This window comes from Alternaria dauci, chromosome 1, assembly GCF_042100115.1.
Source record: "Alternaria dauci strain A2016 chromosome 1, whole genome shotgun sequence".
NCBI lineage: Eukaryota > Fungi > Ascomycota > Dothideomycetes > Pleosporales > Pleosporaceae > Alternaria > Alternaria dauci.
Window position 1 is genome coordinate 293,241 of NC_091272.1, and position 24,342 is coordinate 317,582.

Consider the following 24,342-nt stretch of genomic DNA (forward strand, 5'->3'; position numbering starts at 1 on the left):
CTGGCACGTCTGCACATATAAGCAATTCCATCTGCGCGTTTCCGCAAAACACATAGCAGCCCAAACTCCACCAATCTCCCGATCTGCTGACAACCGCGGTCATGGGTGTCTATCGCGTCGGTAAGTACCTGAGCGAATCTGAACACTGTCACCGCCATTGAGCTTCAGGACGCATGATAACAAATCACTGTTTTTCAATTAGAATGGTGCTAACTATGCTAAAGAGGTGTCTCCCAACAACCGCGCCGGTTGCCAAGTCACAGAATGCAAAAACTCGGGCACCAAGATCTTGAAAGGCGAGTTCCGCTATGCAACCCAGGTAACCATCAAAGACCACACCAGCTGGCAATACCGCCATTGGTACGTTTTGTTGTGTTCCGTGTCCCGGCCACCTGCATACTGATCATCCCAGGGGATGCGTCACACCTAAGCAGATTGAGAACCTAATCGAGACATGCGGCGGTGACACTGACCTCGTCGATGGCTACGACGAGCTCCCCGCCGAGTTCCAAGCAAAAGTCGATTTCGCGCTCAAGAACGGCCACATTCCGGATGAGGACTGCACACGCGTGAGTGCCAATGCAGATTGTCCCAGACGGTTCGCCAGTCAATCACTTACTAACCTCACCAGAATCCCGAGCTAAACCGTCCAGGAGTCAAGAAGCCTAGGGCGAAGAAGGCAAAGAAGGATGCCGAAGATGATGACGACGAGGACGCTGCTTCTCCTCCCAAGAAGAAGCCCGCAACCAAGGCCAAGAAGAACCAGGTCAAGGACGAAGTCGAGGACGACGAGGAGGCCCCCGCACCAGCTCCCAAAAAGCGCGCCACCAAGGCCAAAAAGGTCAAGGCCGAGGACCAGGACGAAGAAGATGTCCCTGCTCCTGCTCCTGCCCCCAAGAAGCGTGGCCGGCCTACTAAGAAAGAAGTCGAGGAAGAAGACGGCGACGAAGAGGCCGCTCCTCCTGCAAAGAAGCCTCGTGCCAGCGGCCGTTCTAAGAAGGCGGTCCAGTACACCGATGCTAGCGACAAGGAAGCTCCCAAGCCCAAGCTCAAGAAGGCTGGGGGCAAGAAGGCCGCAATCGCCAGCCCCGATTCGGAGCCTGCTGCGGGTCTCAATGACGAGGAAGAGGCTCCCGAGCCTAAAAAGGTTCCACAGAAGAGGTATGCTTGATCGTGAGTTAACCAGCATGCTTGTAACTAACGCTGTCAAGGGGCCGCAAGAAGGCCGCCGCTGCGGACGAGTAAGTTTCGCTCGTGTACGATATGCAACTTATGTTACCGAACCATGTCGTCGGTTTAGGACGAGGCGTTAGGATGTGTCATAGGGAGTATCGTATCTGTTCTTCACGCAGTAAAGATACCCAGGGGAGCGTCACGTTTATGAGAGTGGTTGTTCACGGACAAGGCGGAGTCAGGTTATATCTAGCTTTCCATGTATAACAGTAGGTGTGTCTGCCTTTTCTTTTCAGCAAGGGAATGTTCAGTTTTTATCTCTTCATTATCTCGTTTCTGTGTTATACTAACGAGGTCGCTCGTGACGTATTCATTCCCATCCAGTTTGTCCTGCGTGTTTGTATCATACAATGTCGTTTCCCATCACATCCGCTCCGTTTCATCATCTCTCCCATACTCCATGCATACCACGAAAACCAGCTACATCTCTAAACCGCCGCTTCTCACGCACCCTTCAGCCTCTCCATCTCCTCGTTCATCAACTTCTTCCAGTCCACCATCACCCTTCCATCCTCACACTCAATCGTGGGAAACAGGTCCTTGAACCCAGCACCGTTCCTAGCACGCTGTGTCATATGCTCGTGTACCACATCCTGGCCGTTACAAGACTCCGAGTGTAACGGGCAGCGGGCCGTAAAGGTAGTATTCTGAGCATCGGTAGCAGTGTTGTCAGTCTCAGTGCCAGCGTCCTCGGAAGATGGAATGACACTGAACGGGAAAACTGGACGCGGCGTCGACGACGGATTAGCAGCGTTGTACGCTTCATTCAGCGCCTTGGACGCAGCGCGTGGACGACCAGTATGTACTGATTTCGATCCAGCGCGCGAACGCCCTGTAACCAGCGGTGTCTTGTCAACGTGGCCCATGTAACTAGTAGGCGAAACGTCGTCGTCGTCGAAAGCAGGGAAAGAGGACGTATCCGGTGTGCATCGAGGAGCTGGAAACGTGAATGCGGGAGCGGCATCGCGGTGCAGCGACGTTGCAACGACCGGGCTTCCAAACAGACCGGTGGGCGGATGGCCAACGGGTGTCTGTGACCGCGATGACGACGTCTCTGGCTCGACGGGGAGGATATCGTAGTGCCGCATTGCCAACTCTCTCAAATACGCTGCGTTCTCTGCAGACCGATGACCTGGTGCGCGGAACGGACTAACCTGCCTTGTCTGAGTCCTAGACGCGTTATCGCGAATCACATCCGGATGACCCAGACCATGGAGATACAATCCCTCATCCGTGTCCTTATCAGGCGAGTTCGAGTCACCCCGCGGACCCAGACTGTCCATCCCCAACAACGGGCGCGAGCGGGACCGCGAAGATAGACGACAAGGCGACGGCATCCGGCTCACAGTCTCCACAAACGCCGAGATGTCGTCTGATTCCATCCAGCGCTTTGAAACCGCAAGGTTGGCGACATGATCCCCGTTTCGTGCTTCTCGGTGTCCGCCTCGTCGCGCATAATCTTCTGATACATCTGTCACAGGGCTCATGGACCGGCGGAAACCTTCTTCGGCAAGGAGTTGGTTGAGACGCGAAGTACTCGCTATGGGTCGAATGGAAGCATGGCCTTGGCCGCCGTGACCACCGGGTACACTGAGACCATGAAGGTTAGCTGGGGACACAGAGCGTGAGACGGAGGGTGTGTTGTCTACGGACGCGTGGCGGGACCCGGGAGCGGAGTAGGCAAGATAGCGACCGCGGTCATGGGGTGTGTAGGCTGTTGATGGAAAGTTTTGCGCGGGCGGAGCTTCGACGGCGCCGATTCGCGGAATATTGGTAGAAGAAGATGAGCCCTGTTTGTTGCGCACTGGTTCGTGGTGAGCTGACGGGCGGCAGGCGATGTTCGACGATACCTGTGAGGGAACCAACAGCGCCGTGAAGGACGGCACGCGTGAGGGGGCTTGACTGGGCAAGGGCTCCTGTGCGCTTGCCTTGGGAGTGGCATCAGCGTCACTGTCCTTTGTGCTACTTGCCGCGGGCTCAGTTTCGGTATCTTTGTGTCCTGCCGCCTCCTCTGCTTCAAGTGCTTTCTGCGTCTCTTGCTTCTTGGATTCTTCCTGCGCTTGTTGGAACTCCCACTCATGTACACAAGACCTCTGTAAAGCGGCAATATCCTGCTCAAGTATGAGATCTGGATCTTTATGATCATAAATAAGCGCCTGATCCTGTACGACTCCTACAATGTTAATGCCCTTTTTCGTTGAGAATGGGACAGGCTCAATGGGGTTGCTGGCTGGGAAAGCATAGATGAAGTGACCTCGGTAGTGATACGCAACCCCAGTTTCAAGCGTGTGGTGGCCTTTCAGCCCGGAGATGTAGACACGCTGTCCAGTAGCTTTGAGACGAGCTGCGCGCTCTGGTGTTTGGTCAGTATGTGAGCTTTGAGTGATCCGCACTCATGTTTGCTCTAGGGTTTATCACATAGGGAAGTCGCGATAGTAAAACCTCAATGCCCGCGCTCAACTTACCATTGGCGATGGCCTTCGTACTGACTTGTCCTGCCATACTTGGCGCGCTAGATTGAGTAACTGTATGCGTCGGCGCTGAGGTTGTATGTGATGTCACAACAGTATCGCGACAACCATAGATGAGAGTTGGACCAGCAGCGATGGTGGCAAGTCGCAGAAGTAGCCCAGACAGATTTTGTGAGTCTTTTGTTTCCATCAAGTGATCTGCAGGCGATTGCGTACGCGAGAGCAAACGCAAGCTGGCCTAAGACCATGATGAAGGACCCTGCCTGTTGCCTTGTGATGAGAGTGAAGGGACTGAGTGTTCTCAACGAAGGAAACGTGCGTTTGCAATGTTATTGTAGTAGAAGGTATTCGTACGCAAGGAAGCCTCAAGCAAAATATGACTGGGCAAACAAGCGACAACATGGAGCTACGGAAGACTTGTATCTCTACCTTGGCTTAAGCATATGGAAGATATATCCTTCCATCGACACAAACACGCGTTTGACTGGTGACAGCTGGTTATGAAAGACTGTAGCCCTCTCCAACCTGGCAAGAATAGTGAAACGCGAGGACAGGTAAAGATTCTCAGATGAATGGGATATTATATTCATTACTCCACGCTATGAAATCCTCCTCGTCGTATGTCGGGTATCACACTCTATCGTGTAGAAGAAGTACCATCAGAACCATCAGCAGCAGCACCAAGACCCTCCTCGTCACCAGGCTCGGTGTACGTGCCAGACTGCTTCGTAGCACCGCGTGTGCGCTCGTCGAGGATGTTGCTCTCGTCGATGGCATCTTTCTCGTCGCGCTCTGGATGATGTTAGGATCGTGATAATTGCTGGTAATGTAGATAAATACCAAGTTGTAGGTCAGAGTCACCGCCGTTGGTGTACTCGGTCTCCTCGATGGGTGCCTCGTCGGCCTGGACAGGTATCTCAGACTGGCCGGTGCGGGACTTGTAGTCGTTGTCGACGGGGCCGTCGAAGTTCTCGTTGGAGCTCATTGTGGTAGTGTTGGTGAGATGGTATTGAGTGGTGGGTGTGAGATTGGTATTGATGTATGGCAGTGGAAGTAGATGAGATGGTTTGATAATGTGTTGATGTAGAGCAAGGTGTATGGGATTACCTCCTTATGTAGGCATTGCCATCAGACAGAGCAGCGATACGTCATGCAGTCTTCTCAAGCCTCTGATGCAACGAGATGGTTGAGAGAACAAGGGGTAGGGGTCGCAATCTAGATCCCATGCTACGATCACGATTATGACAGCATACCCGAGAATCCGATACTGACTTCCACCATGCGCCATACCAGCATGGGGTTGATGTGTGCTGCAAGTGGATAAGCATGTCGATCCGGGAAGCGGGATCCCTTACTAGAGGCGGGAGCTGGTGGCTGCATGTCGTGAATGTGCGATGCAATGACTAGTGTAGATGTAAGAGTCGCCGCGTCATACGATGGCGGTGATGCCAGCAGATTTGGGTGATCTAAAGCGGCTGTCTAACATCCCTTCTCCTAACGACCAAGTGACTGTGCACACGTTTTTCTGGTATGTCACAAAGCTGCGTGAAGTCATACAGATGTGTGAGACGCGGGAACGAACTGCGATACAACACCCTGAAGCTGCGTCATCTCTTTGCAAGCACACGGCATCTAAACACCCATCATGCAAGGGACAACAAAGAAGCCCCATCAACCAAGCCCTAGCATCACCCCCGTAACCAAAAAAGGATGACAGTCGACGTCAACATGAGCGTAGCGCCAGGGGAGTGTGGAGCCTTTTGTTTGGGCTGGCAGATTGGCGAGATCGATCGTGCATGAGGTATCGGATTCTGTAAGATGTCGATGACGCTGGGGCTGGGGGAGGACCTGGAAAGTTTGTTTTTTTGCGGTGGCTGGATTGAATCGGGTCAGGGTCGACGTTAGGTTGGGTGGGTGCATGGACGCGAAACGCGAGATCGCGACGTCACAACATCACGACGTTGGCCCGGGAGCCGTTACGACTGACGGCGTAGAAGGATGGATGAGGCAATCTGGCCACGCGGCACACGTATGTGCGAGTGTCCTCGATCGATGGAGTTCATATTGTCGTTACCATTGCTCTGCTATTCGGAGCATGCGAGCGTGTTTCCGGCGCTCGAATTCAAGCTGGCTGGTTGAGGAGCACAACACTGAGAGCGAACGGCACCAAGCGTTCCTCCATCGCCGTTCGGGTTCGTAGCTAACATATCGGTTGTGGCCAAAATTACCTGGGTAGTCCAGTCTCTCACATTCGAGATGCCGTTCCATGTGGAATAGCAAGTGGGACAGTGAGCGGGGCACTTCTCAAAGGTCGAGCGAACTTCGTGGGTGCGCTTGACGAGCCTGCACACTCGGAATATGAGGGATTCTCTTACCAATCCTTGAATCAAATCACCATCCGTCAGCGTGGCCGAGGTATGTTACCAGTACGATCATGTAAATCGCACATGCTGACAGAAGGTAGTGGTTATGGCGTGTGACTCAAGCGAAAGCTTGTCTTCCTCGGAAGACGCACTCTCAAGAGGTTTCTCATAGGGCAACCTGCGTGGGTGTAAGTTCCAGGACCACATCGCTCATCTCGAGCATGTTACTAACAACTTCATTAGTCGAATCCCACCGCTGACAGCATTCTTTTTGCACGCTTCCGTGTCTTTCCAAACAGTGGAATATGATGCCATGTGGTTTGGCTAGAACGGTCTCCTCTTTTTATCCATGAAGATTTTCGGAACGTTCCGAGCTGGCTTGCACAATCTCGGAAGTTTATCCTGATCTGACTGGATATCAATGCCCTTACAAGACATCAGAACAACGGCGCGAGTGCAAGTCACGTATAGAAAGAACGGAAAATCGTACTAGATAGTACCTATAATTGCATTCCCAAGTCAACCATGAATTTATCCCTAGTACACATACAGAATAATCGCGCCAAACATGCAGAAGGACTATCAGACAACACAACCGCGATTATTTTACGCACTGGCACCGGCATCCGCTACAGTTCCGCTCTCGCTGGTATCCTTCTTCGCCTCCTCAGTCTTCTTCGCGGCAGCCATCTGCCATGCCGGGATAGCGGCGCGTCCCGGCGACGGCCTACCGTAGGCAGGGAGCGGCTTCTCCGTGCTAGGAGTTGGAATGGAGCTGGGCGCGGGTGTTGCGGCACTGCTGGCCTGGTTTTCGGTCGCGCTTGTGCCGTTGGTCTGCTCGCTGGGCGCAGGGGTAGATGATGGCTGGGGGGTTGATGTCGAGGCAGCAGGCGTGCTAGTACCGTAGAAGCTTGATGTGCTCTGTGGGCGTGCTGGTGCTGCTGGTGCTGCACCGGATCCCAGTCTGTTTCCAATCAAGGTCTTCAGGCTCTTCAGCTCAGTCGACAGCTCCTTCAGCCTGTTGTCGGTCGCCTCCTTGTGGGAGTCGAGCGCCTTCGGGATCAAGTCGCGCAGGCCTCGGACGTCGTCCTCGATACGTCTGTTGTCGTCACCTTGTCTTCTCGATGACTCCTTTAGGCTTGATAGAACGCTCTCGACCTCGCCAAGCGCGTCGTCGAGTCTGTGTGTCCGTGCTTCTTCTGAGGCCTTGAGGGCAGATGTGTCGGTGTTGAGTTGCTCCAGGAGATCGAATGCGCGCTTGAACTGTTCGTCGACAGAAGCCATGTCTTGCTCGAGTTGAGGTTGGGTAGGTGGTTGTATGAGAGGTAGGACGTATCGTTTTGCTGTAAAGTATAGACCGTACCCTACACCGCCCATGACCGTCGCCATGATGAAGTAGTCCCGCCAGTCGCGTTTCGGCGGCCTGCATAATTAGCATCTCATTGAAATATCCGGGCTATGTAAGCTTACTCTGGCGGTGGTGGCGGCGGTTGCCAGTACCCTTGGGGAGGATAGCTCGCATATGGGGCTGCAGGAGGTGGTCTGTACGCATTGCTGGCTACTGCGGATGTCTGGGGTGGCGGCGATGAAGGCAGGCTGGGGTCTTCGGCTGCCCGCGCGAGCGAGACATCGATCTCTTCTTGCGTGAGGTTCTTGGACTGGAGGAACGCGATGCGCTTCTCAAGGGGCGCGCTGGCAACCGACGGATCCTGGAGGACTGGCGAGAACGATTAGTGTTGTCGCGTGGCGTGGAGCGCGGCACGCTTCGACTTACAGGATACAGCAGACTGTATGATGTCCTCGCGCACCATCTTGACTACACGTTTCGCAATGCCGGTAGCACGCGCAGGTTGTCGGTTGGTGATGGAGCTGGAGAGTCGCGAAATGACGATCCGAAAGCTGGAGGCGGGTATGCCTCGGCTCCCTTAGATCGGCGGTCGGTTCCGCGTCGGCTCACGTGGCACGCCAGCCGCACTTTCTTTCCGACTTGGACACTCCAACGCGAGACGTCCAAACATCAGATTGCGACTTTTGATTGCACCATTCACTGGCGCTCGAAAGTCTTGATACGCGAGCTCTGCATACTAGTTCACTGAATATTGATCCATCTATTCACGCAATTAGGCACAAAGCATAACTCTGTGTTGTGTCCTTCCTGGAAACACCCGTGGACGACATAAGCACGTCCTTGATTACTATAAGTGAGAACAACACCGGTACCGTGATACTTGCAGAAATACACACCGTCTTCATTTTCCCTCATCGTCTATCCTACTCACACGATGCTGTTGCTTCCTACAACATTATGGTGTAGAACACGATAAGAAAGAGCAGGAAGTTACGGATGCGACGAAAGCCATGGAGACCACTACACAGCTGTCGTGTTGGCGGCCTGCAAGTTCCGCATCTTTTAGTACTTGGAGCACCTTACATTGTTAACGCGCGCTCTTTGTGAGTCTCTTTGGCCCCTAGGTCTATTGTTTGATTGTGCGCATGAATCACTTGGTCTTTGGAAATTCTACATAAGGCCTCTTGGTTCGGCCATGTTACAGATGGTGCCGCGGTTTCTTCAGAAAACTTGCCCGTCAGCATGGTTAGACGCAGTCTGCGTATTCGACACGAATGTGTATCGTTCAAAAGGGAGAGAGTATTGTGCGGGAGTCCATTTTGCCGCGCTACACTCACGCCTTCACTTCTTTGTGAACAGTATCCAAGACAAACGGATTTTTTCGCCTCTCAGTCACTATCACTTTCGCTAATTTCTCATTGCATCTCCTCAAAAATTTCTCTCCTTCACAGAATTTGCTATTAAGGCCAGGGACAACATGGATCGTACTAATATCATCGACGCCGATGAAGCCGCACGCGCGATGGCTGCGGCCGCTCCAGGCAAGGGCAAAGGTAAGGGTAGAAAGAAGCCAGCCGAAGCCATCGCAAGCAGTCCTCCAAAATCAAACAAGACTACCGCTGCAACAACGAGGACAAGGTCAAAGACCCCGGCAAGTCCGACATCGCCTAAAACTCCCACTTCGACGCAGGCTTCTCCACCCAGGTTCTACGAGGCGAATGGCTTGAAAATTCCGCTCTACAACCAAAACGGCCTCGGTAACAAAAAGAGGTCGTACGCTCGCTTGTCGAAGACTCTGCTCAAGTACAACGCGGATGAGCTACTCGATATCGTTGGGCAGTACGCAGGTGCGGATAAGAGGGCAGAGCTAAAGAACAAGGGACTATCAAAGCCAAGGCTTGCAAACTGGATCGAAGAGAAGGAAACACTTGCTCTTGGACGCAACCCAAAGTCGGAACTGTCTTGTAAGTTCATATCCACCTCGTTCGCTGCAAGCAGACATACTTACCATCTTAGTCTCAGATGACGAAGGACAAGCTGAGCCATCCGAAGATGTCGCTCCCTTTCTAGCACCCACTATCGCGACATCTCCCGGCCCAAATAACAGGAAGCATGTCGCTACGACTCCTACCTCGAACAATCAAGAAGATTATTCGCCAACCGCGGCCAAAGGCGATGGTACGTTTGGTCAATCCAGTCAGCGGAAGAGGAGCGCACCTGACAGGTCACTTGACGACCAACCACCCGCAAAATTACCGAAGCGTGACACACCAGCAAACTTGGCTACTATAAATGCTGAAAATTCGGTTAAGAAATGCTCCATCCACAAGCCAGTCGACGACATTATACCAGCGCCTCCGCAAACAGACGCGCAAACAGCCACGTATAACGACAGAGACTATGGTATATACGACCAGAACGCTTTCTTTAACAGCACTGGCATGGACCCTGCTGATCCCGACCGCTCTTCGATGATAGTTCGGGGTGATGATGGGGATCGTATTTTGACCGCTACCTCTCATGAGACGTTTCGCGGGCCGGCGACATACCTCTTCGAGACAACGAGTAAGTTATAGGATCATTTTACCTACCCCTGATGGACTTCAAGGTTCTATCAGATATCGCACAGCATCTGATAATTATCTGGCAAACTCCCGGAGTGATTAGGCCACACTCTCTTCTCGGCTATTTTCTAGGCTTACTGCCCACATACATCCCGCTAACCCCCCCTCAGTACCCCACAACGCCCCCAAACGCCCTCGAGCATCTCCTACACGTCCCGTCCTATACCTAAAGAAAGGTATCCACGGTCGCCACGGCGATTTCCAAGACGACCCCGACCGGCTCACAGGCGTAGGTCACCAGATCGAACCAGACGATCAGCTCAAGTGGAACGAATATAACAAGTTCCGCATTTTGCTCTACCAGCAGTTCCCACACTACCCAGCCCCGGTTAATGGGATATCGATTGACGCCGAGATGAAGGAGACTTGGGACCAGTGGCAGAGGTGGTACGGTGAGATCACAAAGAAGTATCCTGGGTACGCGGTATCTCACCTCTGGCCTTGTAGGTGCGAGGTGGCGAGAGGTAGGGATGAGAGTGAGGAGAGTGAGGAGGAGTAGGGGTGAGAGGCTTCTGCTGTCCGTATGCGGAAGTACGATATGGGTTGTTGGCGTTGTGAGTGGCTCGTCTATCACGTGCCATGGTATCACAGTGGGTGGAATGGGCTGAAATAAGGTGGTATTGCACTCAGATGTGAGTAAAAGAGCACGGTGCTGCTCTTTTCAGGAGCTTTACATAACTCAGGCCCGGCTCAAGATGTTAAATCATGGTTTACACCTCCGTAACATTTTTTCGCAGTAGCGCTTCAAGCCATAGAAGCTAAGGACACTTGATCTTGAAGGTATTCGCCGTATCTAAGGCCTTGAGTTACCCATGTGGTGAACTTAGAGTACCATGAAGCTTATTTATCAAGCAGTACTTTTTTATTAGGTGTAACTGTGTGGAAAATTAGGAACCGTCGCCAGTGATGAGACTTTTGCCTCACGCGCTAACCTCCTTTACGACGCTGGAGACACCTAAACCAATTATTAATACCATGGCCTCGTGACTTTGGTACTCCAGTAGTTCAGCACCTCGCTACGGTCACTACTCCACTTACCTGGCATATATTCCTCTCCAAATCGATTTCTCTCCTGGACTCATCACATCTTCTCCCCAAAGCGCAATCATCAAGTTCCCAAGCAAATCCATTACACGACTTGCTCAAATCAAATTCTACAACATCAGCAAAGCTACCACGATGTCTACCTCACTCAAACGCACTTCCGCAGAAACGGAAGCAGAACCCATAAGCATGCGTTCGAACACCTCTACCCGAGCAGCCAAAAAGCCCTGCCTCTCACTCGCCATACCCCAAAAAGAAATCACCAAAGAGGAACAAAAGACCCTCAAGACGCGAGCAGCCGCCGCAAAGCGCTGGCAACCCAAACTCAAGCGTCCCTTTCCAAAGCAAAGCGAGATCGACCGCTCATACAACCTGAAATTGATGAGACACTACACCTCCACAAACGATCCTAAATCACTATCCCATCTACCCGTCATCAGACCACACATCCCAAAATCTGATCGCGTCGAGAAACTCCTAGCCACATTCTCAATCCTAGAGTCGGACAGGAACCTAGATGGCAGCAGGAGAATGACACGCTGGAAGCAAACGGAGTGCGACGAGGCTGAGAACTGGATCTTGCAGCGGAATATCGAAATTACGAGTAGCGAGCTGGCTGTGAGACTGGCTTGGGTATGCTTTTCGTATAATGAGGAGGATCGTGTGGATCGGGGACGCCAGGCTATGATGGTGTCGGGCCATGATGTTGAGGATGTTGAGGATGAGGACCTTGAGGATGAGAAAGAGGAAGAGGGCGAGCTATACTATTTGCCCAAGCGGAGGAAGGCGAATACTGGTCGGTTTTCGAGGCGCGATTCGCTGTGTGATTGAGAGGTTGGGAGTAGAGGTATGGAAGCGGGTTTTGGGTGTAACTGTTAGCGACGTTTATTGGATGGGGTGTTGGAGTTGTGGATGTTGGTATGGGGCGTGTGCACAGGAAACGTTAGAACATGATACCCTTATCGTGGTACTGATCTGAAATTCTCCAATGGTACATGCTCACTCAGTGCTTGGTCGCGTTTCTTTGGCAAGGACTGGCCCGCTCGCGTAATTCGCTCAGCATGTGACGTTAGTGAGGATGTAGCGGAGATTTCCGAGTATTACTATGGATAAAGAATCATAAAGGAACAAAAACTACGTGAAGTATAGTCTATTGCGCGTAGTGTGGCGTGAGGGCTGCTGGGTTATGTTGTCGCAATGAATTGTTACTGGAGTTTGGGTGACCGCCTTAGGCTACGCAATCCTCACTACGGTTTGTCAGAGCAGTCACTACGAGAAAATCTATGTTGTAGTTTGGCGAAATAAATTGCTAAATGTTTTCGCTTTTCCTCAAGTTGCCGTTTCCTAATAATCATAAAATCCCTTCCCACTCTTCTTTCCCAGCCAGCCAGCATCCACCATCTTCTTCAACAGCACCGCAGGCCTATACTTGGAGTCCCCCGTATCATGGTACAACACCTGCATGATCGCCAAACACGTGTCGATACCGATGAAATCTGCTAATTGCAGCGGGCCCATGGGTACATTCGTGCCGTTCTTCATAATACTGTCAATATCCTCCTTGGCACCCACGCCAGTCTCCAAGCAGATGACGGCCTCGTTGATGTACGGCATGAGAATGCGGTTCGCGAGGAAACCCGGGCTATCGGCGGACCTGGAAGCAATCTTGCCCATCTTCTCGCAAAAGGCGATTGCGGTCTCGACGGTGGCCTCTGAGGTCTGGAGGCCGGTGATGATTTCTACGCCTTTTTGGATGGGCACGGGGTTCATAAAGTGTGTGCTGATGACACGCGACGAGGCCGAGAGGTCGGTTGGGTCGGTGGTGGTGCTCGCTGCGATCTTGGTGATTGAGATGGAAGAGGTGTTGGTGGCTAGGATAGCGTGCGACGGACAGATTTGTGCGAGTTGCGAGAAGATCTTGTGTTTGAGGTCTGGGATCTCTGGTACGGCCTCGATTACGAAGTCGACGTCTGAGAGGTCGTCGAGTGATGTGCTGGACGTCAATCGCTCTCTTGTTGCGACGGCGTCATCTTTGGAGATTCTGCCCTTTCCGACGTCCTTTTCGAGAAGCTTGTCGGCGAACTTTAGGCCCTTGTCGATTGATGCTTGGGAGTTGTCAATCAACCGGACTGGTACTGAGGCTTTCTGTGCTGCTACGAGAGCTATTCCGAGGCCCTGAAAACGTCAGTCCCAAAGGCTTGCCTGTGTGATCGAGTCGGCCGTTGCACACCATTTGACCTGCTCCAATGACACCCAGCTTCTTGACCTCAGCAGCAGCCCCCACAGAGGGAGTGGAGCTGAAGGCACGGCATTGCTGCCTCACTGCGCATCGTGCGACTTGTCTGGAGGCCACGGAGAACATGTTGCGTGTATGCTCGAGAGGCTGCAAGCAAATTGTGAGAGTTGCACGCTGCACGCACAACATGTGACAAGGAACTTCCTTCCCCAGGCCGATGAGAGCCGCTGCGGGCTAGCCGAGGCATGACGTTGACTGGCGGCGGGAAGGCGCAAGGATCAGCCCTGGCTTGGCGGATTTGCGCGGTTTGTCCCGCATGTGCCACTTTACGCGTCGACGCGTCTTTTGGATTATCGCGACACGGAGCGGGCAGTCGGAGCATCAACCACAACAATGCCTCAGACAACCCTGGACGATTGGGCGCAGGATACTGTGAACCCAGAAGTGCGCGCTCACGTCTCCAGTCTAATTTCCGCTGTACGTATTCTGCCTCTCCAACGCAATCGTCACTGACATATGCGCAAAGCTCGGTGGAATTGGCGACGATGGCACGTATGCACTTGGACATGACGCCCTGCTGTGTCTCAAGGACCTGCGGAAATGGCTAAAGTTCGCCGACGGGCAGTACAATCGACGTGATGTTGCACGATGCATGGCCGAGGCAAACCTCGTAAAGGGCGACTTACTAGAGATACTTGCCAAGATATCACCAACGGTAACGGAAAGCGCCTGGAAACACAAGATTGCAGTTGCGACATGTATGGAAATATGGTTGAAATACTTGTATTGTACTGATCAGCATAGTGGAACTCCTCGTCCCTTTGACATGGCCCAACGAAATCGATCCAACCGAAGCGACCGTAAACCACCACCGTCATGGCCCCTACATTGGGCTCGCCCAGATTGGATACAAGCGTGCTATCCTGCAATTCGACCGAGACAGAATACTCCAGACTGCCGTCAAGACTGCGCTTCCGTCAATGGCAGTGCCCCTCCGCGAACGAACACCACGAGACGAAGGCATCATCCGGATCGCGCTGTACTTTATACGCAATATTGCCATGCTTGCACCACCCAGCGATGCACACATGGACACTGACGAAGCCGAAGTCTCTCGATCTGCGACGATTGATACTTTCCATGAACAGGACATATTCCAGGTCATTCTGAGCATTGCGTCAAGCATAGGGGAGGACTTTGTCACGCAAGATGTCGTCATCCTCGAAATCTTGTTCTTCCTCCTCAAGGGTATCGATGCTGAGAAACTTTTCATGGAAGACAAGAAGCTCAACGCCAAAAACACAGACGAGCTCAAGGAGTTGATGCAAAAAGAAAAGGCCATGCTCGCAGGCTACGCTCGACATGCACCAACCCGGCACAACCGATTCGGAACAATGATATGGATGAAGCGGGATGACGAAAAGGTCACGACTATATCTGGGCAGGATGTGCTAGGAAAGGCGCAGGCTAGCATGGACAAGATGGATGCTACAAAAAAGTGGAACAAGCCCCGGCAAGGGAGGCGGAAGCAGGACGGTAGCGAGGAGAGGGAGGAATTCGACTTGCCGGTATCGCTGACGTCCTCTGCACGGAAACATATCAAGGCCTTTGTTGAAGAGTTCCTCGACTCGTCATTCAACCCTCTATTCCTGCATTTACGGAAAGCGATCGAACGCGAGACGGAACGTGTGGAAACACGGCATTCTAGACAGTACTTCTACCTCGTATCGTGGTTCCTGAGAGCAGAGTGTGCACGGCGACGAACAATGAAGGAGAGGGCCGCGGACCCTAAGAGCCCAGAAGTTCTGTCCGCCGAGGATGAGAGCTACGGACTAGTAGCCGAGGTCATGAACCAGGAGACGTTCATTCTACTCAACCGCTTCATGCAAAAGAGTCAGGACGAAAAGGCATGGCGAGACCTGAATGCCGGACTGAAGTGCTTTACCCAGATCCTGCTCACCGTGCACGAAATGTCCGAGTCGGCACTTGAAGAGGACCAAGAGATTGCTGAGAACATCCAGAACCGTATCTTCTACGAAGAGTCAACACATGATAGGATAGTCATGATTCTGAGGTCATACAAGGACCAAGGCTTTGGCTATCTCGATGCAGTCACTGAGCTTTCCCATGTCTTTTTGCGCATGCTCGAGCGCTATTCGAAGCAGAATGTTGACATGCAGATCCGCTCGAAGCGACGAGCTCGAAAGATTAAGAAAAAGAAGGCTGAAAAGCAGGGCGAAGATGGAGTGGAAGAAGGCAACGCTTCCGAGACTGAAGACCTTCAACAAGCACAAAAGACGGTTTCGGAACGCAAGTTCGATTTCACAAGATTCGCTGCGAAGTTTGTCAACCAAGCCAGTGTCAACACTTTCGTGGCATTTACCAAGTACTACAGCGATCTTGATACCGAACAGCTGAAGCGCGCGCATCGCTTCTTCCACCGCGTCGCTTTCAAGATGGAGCTTGGTGTTCTACTGTGCCGGGTGGACATCCTGCAGCTGTTCAACAAGATGATGAAGGGGCCAGGCGGCCTGGACCCGGAGTCTCCTGTATACAGGGAATGGGATGACTTTGTCAAACACTTCTTTCGACAGGTCGTAAAGAGAGTACAGGAAAGACCAGAGCTGGTCGTAGAGATGCTGTTCAGCAAGATCCCTGCAACCATCTTCTTCCTTGAACATGGGTTTGACAAGGAGATACACACCCGAGCGCCGCGAGCGCCAGCAGAGCTGGAAGTCAAACCTGGCATGGAGCTGCCAGATCAGATTGGTGTTGCTGTTGGTGTTCTTGTTAACCAGTCAAAGTCGGACCACCTCCGTTGGGTACGAGACGTACTCACATCAGCAGCTGAAGAGCGCAAGGCGTGGGAAGAGGCAGCCGAAGCACAAAAGGCTTTAGTGGCGGACGTAGAAGAGCGTCCAGAGGGTGAAGCAGCAGCCGATACCGATGCCGAAGCATCGAAGCCGCCATCAATTTGTAAATCCTACTCTGTTGGTACAAGGAAGTCTGCTAACAGAGCCTAGTCATCAAGCACGACACCGAAGAGCGCCGCATAGCCATGTTCAAAGATAACAAACTACGACTATTTATGAACTTGGTCGGCTTCGAGAGACTAGGAGAACATCATGACCCAGACGCTGCATGGATCATTCCTTCATCTCTCACGTCAACACAACTACAAGAAGCCATCGATCTCATCCGCAAGTTCGAGTTCGACCCGCCAACATACGAGGACGGTAAAGCACCAGAAGACTTGCTTCGCAGCAAAGCAGCAGCAGCTCGTCGGTCTACCCGCCGCGCTGAATTCGACGACGACTCCGATGGCATAGATCGGGATCTGGAAGAAGGAGAAGAAGATCACGGAGAATACGCCAAAGGCGGACCCACTACACGCGACGCAGACACAGACATCCCTCGCAAAACCCTAAAGCGACGACGCCGGCAAAAGACTCCCGTCGAGCTCGACGAAGAAGAACAAGACCGCCGAGCCGCGGCGCGCCGCAAAAAGGAAATTGAGAAACGGGCTAAAGCATTGAGTAAAATGTATGTCCATGACTCTGACGACGAGGACTGGGATGCTGAAAAGGACGCGGCGTTCTTTGCAAAAGAGGAAGCGATACGCGAGGAGAATATGAAAATGTTTAAAAAGTCTTTGGTGCTGGGGACTGTGGAGCCAGCTGCTGTTGGTGGAGGGGGCAAGAAGAGGAAGGCTGATGTGGCGGTGAAGAAGAGTAAGAGGAGTAAGAAGAAGAAGGCGCTGTTTGAGCATAGTGATGGTGATGGTGATGATGGTGATGGTGATGAGGATATGGAGGATGCGGAGAGTAGTCGAGCTGTGTCTGTGACGGAGGATAATGATGATGACGCAGAGGAAACGACGGATACGCCGCTGTCGAGTCAGAATGCGAATGCTACGATGGCAGGGAGCGACGCGGATACGCCGAGGAAACTGGCGAGTAGCTCGACGAAGGTTGCGGATACGGTGATGGCGGAGGCAGATACGGATGAGGAGGAAGACGATGTACCTGTAGCGCGAAGAGCAGCGCCACGGAATACGAGGGCAGGGTTTGTTATTGATAGTGACTCGGAGTGATATGGTATACAGGAAAAGGGGGGGTTCATGGTATGATCTGGAATGTTGGGGTCGCATAGCGTGGTTGTTTCGTGTTTGCTTTACTGTAGAGTCTGAATACCCATTATCTTTGTTGGTGACAATGTCATCCCCGTCCTGCCCCATCTTGACTTTTCAAGTCCCTGCTGCAGGCAAGAAGCAGATGACTTTTGTTCAGAAGAATGTCCGCATTCCTGCCTCAACCTCGGTGTATGTCTTATATGTAGTCTGCAAAAGGACATTGCGCACCTATCCTTATCCGTCATCGTCATCATCCGCAGCAAACCCCACCAGAGCACTCCTCAACCGAACCTCTCTCACCACACCATCAGCCTCCCATGTAGCCTTACACTCATACCGTCCTTCGAGTCTAACCCAGATATCCCTCAGAAAGAACCTTGCTAGCGACCTACTCTGGTACAGCACAAATTTCTCATCCGTGGGGTCAATAGCATCCTCATCATCTCCCTCCCCCTCCTCCTCCTCCTCCTCCTCCTCCCCTTTCGATCCCTGCATCATCTGCCTAGGCAGAAACGGTGAATTAGCCAAGAGCAACTTCCGAGTCGAGTATTTCGACGGCACAACAGGTAGGGGCCCCACATGTGACGACATTGCCGGGAGTGACAGCGTGTTGAGAAGAGGAAAGGGCGTGTTGCTGGGAATAAAACTATCCCAGATTGGTACTCCGTGTTGAATAGGACTAAATCCTGCAACGGGTGACGCATAGGTTTCGTGCCAGAGGCCGGTGGCGCTGAAGGATGCGCGGACGTATAAGGTCCAGGATAGTGAGAAGCCTTGGTTACGATAGGAGCCGGCCTGGTTGTTCTCTCGTTAGTTTGCTCGGTACTTGTAGGAAGCGTGGAAGAGGGCTTACGATAATCTTATTCCCCATCCTTCTAATCACGAGAATGTTCCCAGCAGCGCTCCTTTCAACCTCCCTTCGATACACAAACTCCTCGACCCGCGGATCGAGAAAAGCTTCTAAACACTCTCGACTCGTGTGACTAAGTATCGTCGCAACTGCGCTACACAGACGTGGATACGCAGCTCCAACCAACGGATCCTCAGTGTTAAAATACCGCTCGAGATTAATGACATGCGGAACGCGGGCGGAACTCCCAGCCTGGTTATGGTGAAAGTATCGAGATCCAGACAGGAAATTGGAAGTCATGACAGTGTCGTGGAGATCCCCGGCGGGGTCTGAGTAGTACGTGTTGCCCAGTTCGTCCAGCTTGTCTCTCAGCTCTTCTTCGTCGCGTAGACGGGCTTCCGTGACGAGTTTTGTGGAGGAGGAGGGCAGGAAAGATGTAATAGTGCTGGTGAAGCGGGATAGTGTGCTAGCGTCTATTGTCTTCTGTGGAATATCTCGTCCCGGGTCTCTGAAAGAGGCTCTGTAGGTGCAAGAGACATGATTCGCATCCATGTCGGCCCATTCCTCGTCGTCAGGTTCCCAGAGGGGTTTTCCCTTGAAGGGGGAGAGGTCGTGGGAACTGACTGACATGGTGTCCTTGCTTTGTCCACCAGCGATTACGGTTTCAAGTGGGAGTGACGGTGTGACGAGGGAGAGGTCGGAGGAGAAAGGTGAGTTGAGAGAAATCGTTGAGCTGCTGGGGTCACTGTCAGAGTCTTCTCGCGCAAACAGTGGTGCGATTGCGGAGCCGTGCGTTGTTTGCGCTCCCCCGAAGTCGACTTCGGATGACGATGACTGTGCGGGTCGGATTGGAAGTTGATCCGCCCAACTAACTGTCCGATTTCGTTTGGCCCAAGGCCGTGGTGATGCACCCCTTTCAGCGGGCATTAACGCACGTCCATCGGCGATCACGGCAGGTAATCCGGAGTGAAAGACAGGTGCCAAACCCGAAAGTACCTTGGAAGAATGGCCCATTGTAAAGTATGGTGAACCTAAAGATGATCATGCCCGCCTTTGCTTTGGCGTACGGGAGGCGTCCTCCCCACCATCAACTCTATCTTTGCCGTTGCCCCATAGCCTCTGATTCCAAAGGGAACTGAACAAGCCTCCACCATGACTGTTGCTCTGCGAACGCGACGGTGTCATCCCTGGAGCTGATTTGGGGAAACCATAGAGGGTTGTGCCGAAGTGGACTTTGGCGACCGTGGGGGTATTCCTGGGAGTGTTGGCTGTGTTGAACTTCCAGGTACGTTGACGGATGGGTATTCCAATGCCAGTGGCGTAGGCCTGGTTTTACAAAGCACTGGAGATGCTGGCACTGATGCGGCAGGAGTGATGCTGCTTCCATGCTGTGCTGGCAAGGGTGTAGGAGACTTCGGAGAGGACTTTACCAATATCTCATATAGGCTCCGTGCAGCCTCGCTGTCGTCCATGGTGGTGGTTAGGGAAATCGATAGTAAAGTGAAAGCACAGGAGGTTGATAGTACGAAACATGGAGCGTTTGTTGCACGTATAAGCAAAGAGAGGAGAAAGCGCAAAAGCGAGGGTCGGGCTCAATTAGCCCTCTACGAGCAGCGACCATAGAGTCAGGGTTCACCATCGGCTGAGAAACGAGTCTTGGACTTCGCATGAAGGCTTCCAGAACAGACAGGCAAGCCAGGAGAACATCACAGCCTTTCAGTACCGAGTAAGGTCTGGCGACGACGGCAACTATCATCACGGCTGTAAGGAGTAAGGAGGTGACAATACGATGTACGACCGGTGTTAAGCTTGGGACGGTAAGTCGCTGAGTGCAAAGTGTGTCGAAGAAGTCGTGGAAAGCAAAACTGATGCATGGTTGTATGGGGTTACAACGTTCGATGATTCCCATATCGCTATTCGAGTATCCGAGAGTGCTTTCGAGGTCGCAGGAGAGGGCGTGTTCGATATCAGTGATGGTACGTAATCACCCTAACAAAGAGCATGGTAAAAAGGGCAGAAGCGGGTATCCCCAACTAAAGTTGCTTGTATGCGGGGGATACCATAGGCATCACGACTATGATTGGACAGGTTTGACCTAATAATTTATCAGCAGATGTTCGCAGAGCTGAGATATATTCTATTAGGCTCGTCCAGTAGTATTGCATTTCACTTGTTGAGGTTGTTAGCTGGTTCGCGAAGAAAGCACAGTATAGTAGTCGGCAGAACGGACGTCGCGAGTGTCTTCGAAACGCAAATCGATCAAAGGCTCACGAGGCGTGCCTAGAAGCAAGTCAGTCCACATCTAACAACGCCAGCACCCATATCGAGTCTGCCGGCAGCCGCCACATGTCACATCCACATGCACGCCTCTACTCAATAGGAGTTGGTAGATTTTCGATTCATACAGGGAGAACCCAGACTTCTTGATATATCGTCGTAATCGTATCTCCCACGATCAACTCATCACCATCCTCCGCTTCCGCAGCGCTAGCAAGAAACACTACGCCATCATTTTGTCCATCCTCGTGAAGTCCGTATAGATGCCCATAGCTTTCGCAAAGAACTCCGGTAACCGAATGTAGAAAATGCCGCTTTCCCTTTTGTCCCCCGGGGTGTTGTTTGCGGGCTTATCGCAGACGCCTGGCCTCACGCTCGGATTCGAGGAGGCAGAGAATGTCGTTCTCGCGGACTGTAGATGCATGGGTTAGTATGTCGGCAGGGTGCGCGGGGTGGGCGGAGAGTGCGTACCTGGGCCCTTGACGTTGCGGATGATGGAACGGGTCTGGTCGTTCATGAACTCGACGCGGCACTGGGTGACACCACCACGGGAGCCTGTATTGTATCCGTCAGCCAGCCATTCTCTCAAGTCACGATGCATCCTCCACGGTCTCTTGACGGCGCCCTTGTCCCTCTTCTCCTTCTTCTTCTTCTTCTTCTTCTTCTTCGTCTTGTGGGGGGATTCGGAAATTTCGCGTACCGGTTCGGCCAAGGACACGGGTGACCTTGACGAGGTTGACGGGGGCCTTAGCAGAGTCCATTTTGTGCGATTGTGAATTTCGACGGGAGTCGGTTCGTGCGGTGTGCGGAAGAGCTGGGTTGGGCGTTCGGGGATGGAGTCGAGCTGGGCGAAGGGCGAGCTTGAGCGGCTGCCCGTGGGCGATGGGCAAATTTCCAATGTGCGCTAGCTAGGCGAGCAGGGGTCCGGCGCGCTAGTGCGTCGACCATTCACGTCTGCGCAACGCCAACACAACATCAACATCAACATCAACATCAACGTTGCAGCTTTATTTTGTGTTTATAGCCGCGCTTCTTGTTACTACGAGCTACATATGATGCGCTTGGCGTCTGGTCATTCACATCAACGTCAGCGAAGCACACAGAGGCCATTGCAGTCATCCCGCGTACCGACCTCGGAGAGTACAACCGTCATCTAAAAGACAAGCTAAATGACTATTGCTACACAAATCAGGCTTCCTCTAGCAGACACAAGGCGATTCTACACACCCGAGAGCTTCTGAGAGTACAATGCCAACGATGCGCGCCCAAGCTGGAGCTGCCGTCTGAGCTTAAAGAGCCTACTCTCTTCACGGTCACGAATACACTTTCACTCGTCGCAGCTGCGCCGTAGTCACAAGAGGCAGTAGTTCCTAATGACAGTTTTGATTACGTCTATCTATACTACGAAGCGCCCAACACCTCCAATAACCTGAGCCTCGGATGCCTTGGTTGAGTATAGTATGGTTGCAGTTCGTCTTGTAGCCCTCTCGTTTTTGATATCCAGGCCTCAGATGCCTGGGTCGGGTATGGCATGGAGCAAGGCAGGATTCTACAGACCTGTTTTTCCATGCAACTTCGGGGATGACATACTCTTGAAAGTGCAGCTTCCCCGCACATGTTCACATACGCCACTGCGTTCCTTCTCAGATAATTTTGGACGATTCAATAGTTGACCTGCTTCACAACCTCTTGGTTACCTCGTGGGTAACTTTTGGACGATTCAATAGTTGACCTGCTTCACAACCTCTTGGTTACCTATTGGATAACTCCTCGGATAATTTGGTGGTGACCTCTCGGATGACTTCTGGACAACTTTCCAGGTGGCCTTGCCGAGAGAGGAAGGGAACTGATGACAGCGGTCGTAACCATCTCCGTCTCTTCCTCTGTCTCCTCCAGAAACTCCGTCGCCGAGCGGTATAGTCCGGGTAACAAAACTGTTATCGGTAACCGTAGCAACAATGGATACTTCAACAGGCTAGGGGTTCGCAAATTGAGGATGCGTCTCGTTTTCTCAGCCGCAGTATCCAAAGTCGGTTTGGCATCCCGAATAACAATATTCGGGGCTGCTACCACAGTATCCCCACTGGCTGCAGCAGGCGCCAAATTGAGAGCCGGCGCAAGTGTAACCGACGACAGGTCCGCCTGTTCGATTCTTGTTAGTGCCATGTTGAGGAGGCAGGGGAAGCGAGTTCAAATGAAGACGTACAGAGACCATTGGGCGAGATCTTGAGCTCTTGTTGGCTTGCAGCTGGCGGCGGTTGACCGAAAGGAACAGGAACGACTTGGGGGGCAGATTCTGGATCCTTTCCAAAAAAGGTCATCTCGCCAGCTTTCTCGACGCCTGTGCTTGTTCGTCAGTCTCTGTTCAAAAGCGTTATTTGAATCTGGCATTGTCGACTTACACGTCTCGAGGAAGAGGTCGGCGCCAGCCTTGCACATCCAGCTCGGTTCACCCAGATAACCGCCTTCCTTCTCATAAGCATCGGTACATCCGGTGCTGTTACAACTCGCTGTCGGACATTCGTCTTCGCGTGCGCCAGGAACGTAAAGCTTGATGCCACCTGAAATAAGCGCTACAAACACTGTCAGTCTATAGCCCACCATCGTTGTGGAAGACAAGACAACTTACGGCAATACATGGCATTCTCAGGCCCAGCATTCAAATCACAGTCCACAGCGCTGAGATCGTACCACATGGATCCCTTGCTCGGCTCCAGATGGTACTCAACCTGGATAATGCCCGCCGGTGCCACGGCATAGTGATCCAGGTCCCGTATCTTGAGGCTCAGCCCCCCGCCCAGCACCTCCGTGTTCAGCATCTCGTGGATGACCGAGCCGCCGCCGCCGGGAACCGGTTGCATGTAGGCGTTGCTGCCATCGATGCCGGAGGCGGGGGGACCGACTTGCCAGAAGAAAAAGGGGTAGGGGCAGTGGTTTATTAGTTTTACAATGTTGTAGCCGGAGACGACGGGGACGAAGACGAGGGAGACGAGGCTAAGGAGGGCGACGAGGAGGGGCGTGATGAGCTTCATGGTGCGTGGGTGGTAGTTGGTGTGTGGTAACCCAGTTCTGGAAGAGGTTGTGCTGGATGGAGATGGGAATCAGGTTGAGATGAGGAGTCAGGCAGGTACTTATAGTAGGCTTCAGTGTATGTTGGAGGAAAGCTTGATGAAGTTTGAACACAGCCTAGGAAGGCAAGAGACGATTTTATAGGAAGAACCATATACCACTTTCCCTGAATCGTCTTGATTTGCGAGTGTCTTGTGATTTGTTGGAAAGGACACTGTGTTACGGGAAGCAGTCTCGTCCATTGGCTTAAAACGACGAAGAAACTTCGACCATGGTTAGACTGTGGGGAGGTATCGTGTGTAAAGCTCCAGTAGCGATCATCAGAGCATCATATGGAGTATCTGGCAAGATATGCTCGTAATGCAGCACAGACGTATACTTTGGTGGACAGAGACTCCTTACCTTTGTGAACCTTGAAATGTAATATACGTGCAGGTCTGAAAGCGTTGATGACGAATGGACGAACAAGCATAGCCGTTAGACGACGGTAGGTAGTGGCCAGATTAAGATATGCTGCTGTAATCATATAGTGTACTTGTAATCCAAGGTCAGTCGGGTCTCTACCAGGGTCCTCCAACCAAACTTCAGGAGCCGGTTCTGGTGCCTCAAGTCCTGCAGTAGAGGCAAGTGTCATTCGTTGACTATCTGTATTTGTGGGTGAGTGGACAGTCAGTATACTGATCTTACGAGCACTT

The 24,342-nt window shown here is 52.4% G+C and overlaps 9 protein-coding genes across 9 annotated transcripts; 3 read left to right on the forward strand and 6 right to left on the reverse strand.

The window, feature by feature from the left end:
* Positions 1-101: 101 nt before the first annotated feature.
* Positions 102-1,245, forward strand: ACET3X_000076 (uncharacterized protein; the record flags this gene model as incomplete). Its single annotated transcript, XM_069448085.1, has 5 exons — positions 102-120; positions 225-360; positions 413-569; positions 632-1,161; positions 1,212-1,245. The coding sequence occupies 5 exons, from the start codon at positions 102-104 to the stop codon at positions 1,243-1,245; spliced, it is 876 nt and encodes a 291-aa protein (XP_069310318.1).
* Positions 1,246-1,676: 431 nt separating this feature from the next.
* Positions 1,677-3,735, reverse strand: ACET3X_000077 (uncharacterized protein; the record flags this gene model as incomplete). Its single annotated transcript, XM_069448095.1, has 2 exons — positions 1,677-3,586; positions 3,699-3,735. 2 exons carry the CDS (start codon positions 3,733-3,735, stop codon positions 1,677-1,679), a joined length of 1,947 nt encoding a protein of 648 aa, XP_069310319.1.
* A 606-nt stretch (positions 3,736-4,341) lies between these two features.
* Positions 4,342-4,689, reverse strand: ACET3X_000078 (uncharacterized protein; the record flags this gene model as incomplete). Its single annotated transcript, XM_069448106.1, has 2 exons — positions 4,342-4,496; positions 4,545-4,689. The coding sequence occupies 2 exons, from the start codon at positions 4,687-4,689 to the stop codon at positions 4,342-4,344; spliced, it is 300 nt and encodes a 99-aa protein (XP_069310320.1).
* Positions 4,690-6,673: 1,984 nt separating this feature from the next.
* Positions 6,674-7,940, reverse strand: ACET3X_000079 (uncharacterized protein; the record flags this gene model as incomplete). The annotated part of the gene is made up of 3 exons (XM_069448117.1): positions 7,842-7,940; positions 7,538-7,784; positions 6,674-7,490 (listed from the first exon to the last, which is right to left on the reverse strand). The coding sequence occupies exons 1-3, from the start codon at positions 7,876-7,878 to the stop codon at positions 6,674-6,676; spliced, it is 1,101 nt and encodes a 366-aa protein (XP_069310321.1). The 5' UTR covers positions 7,879-7,940.
* Positions 7,941-8,892: 952 nt separating this feature from the next.
* ACET3X_000080 (uncharacterized protein) lies at positions 8,893-11,914 on the forward strand (the record flags this gene model as incomplete). The annotated part of the gene is made up of 4 exons (XM_069448129.1): positions 8,893-9,379; positions 9,432-9,980; positions 10,150-10,456; positions 11,041-11,914. 4 exons carry the CDS (start codon positions 8,893-8,895, stop codon positions 11,912-11,914), a joined length of 2,217 nt encoding a protein of 738 aa, XP_069310322.1.
* A 345-nt stretch (positions 11,915-12,259) lies between these two features.
* Positions 12,260-13,521, reverse strand: ACET3X_000081 (uncharacterized protein). The gene is made up of 2 exons (XM_069448140.1): positions 13,314-13,521; positions 12,260-13,258 (listed from the first exon to the last, which is right to left on the reverse strand). Exons 1-2 carry the CDS (start codon positions 13,506-13,508, stop codon positions 12,428-12,430), a joined length of 1,026 nt encoding a protein of 341 aa, XP_069310323.1. The 5' UTR covers positions 13,509-13,521; the 3' UTR covers positions 12,260-12,427.
* Positions 13,522-13,678: 157 nt separating this feature from the next.
* Positions 13,679-17,520, forward strand: ACET3X_000082 (uncharacterized protein). The gene is made up of 4 exons (XM_069448151.1): positions 13,679-13,796; positions 13,846-14,077; positions 14,124-16,295; positions 16,343-17,520. Exons 1-4 carry the CDS (start codon positions 13,713-13,715, stop codon positions 17,410-17,412), a joined length of 3,558 nt encoding a protein of 1,185 aa, XP_069310324.1. The 5' UTR covers positions 13,679-13,712; the 3' UTR covers positions 17,413-17,520.
* A 3,408-nt stretch (positions 17,521-20,928) lies between these two features.
* Positions 20,929-21,339, reverse strand: ACET3X_000083 (40S ribosomal protein eS28; the record flags this gene model as incomplete). Its single annotated transcript, XM_069448162.1, has 3 exons — positions 20,929-20,990; positions 21,050-21,133; positions 21,279-21,339. The coding sequence occupies 3 exons, from the start codon at positions 21,337-21,339 to the stop codon at positions 20,929-20,931; spliced, it is 207 nt and encodes a 68-aa protein (XP_069310325.1).
* Positions 21,340-22,589: 1,250 nt separating this feature from the next.
* ACET3X_000084 (uncharacterized protein) lies at positions 22,590-23,610 on the reverse strand (the record flags this gene model as incomplete). Its single annotated transcript, XM_069448173.1, has 4 exons — positions 22,590-22,720; positions 22,785-22,919; positions 22,981-23,151; positions 23,208-23,610. The coding sequence occupies 4 exons, from the start codon at positions 23,608-23,610 to the stop codon at positions 22,590-22,592; spliced, it is 840 nt and encodes a 279-aa protein (XP_069310326.1).
* Positions 23,611-24,342: the final 732 nt, after the last annotated feature.

Excerpts from the sequence above, each read along its gene's own strand:
- ACET3X_000081 (XM_069448140.1), bottom strand. The coding sequence starts at position 13,508 with ATGTTGTGCGTGCAGCGTGCAACTCTCACAATTTGCTTGCAGCCTCTC. Across the intron at positions 13,259-13,313 it reads TCATTGGAGCAGGTCAAATG|GGCCTCGGAATAGCTCTCGT; the intron begins GTGTGCAACGGC and ends TGACGTTTTCAG.
- ACET3X_000082 (XM_069448151.1), top strand. The coding sequence starts at position 13,713 with ATGCCTCAGACAACCCTGGACGATTGGGCGCAGGATACTGTGAACCCA. Across the intron at positions 13,797-13,845 it reads TCTCCAGTCTAATTTCCGCT|CTCGGTGGAATTGGCGACGA; the intron begins GTACGTATTCTG and ends ATATGCGCAAAG. Across the intron at positions 16,296-16,342 it reads ATCGAAGCCGCCATCAATTT|TCATCAAGCACGACACCGAA; the intron begins GTAAATCCTACT and ends AACAGAGCCTAG.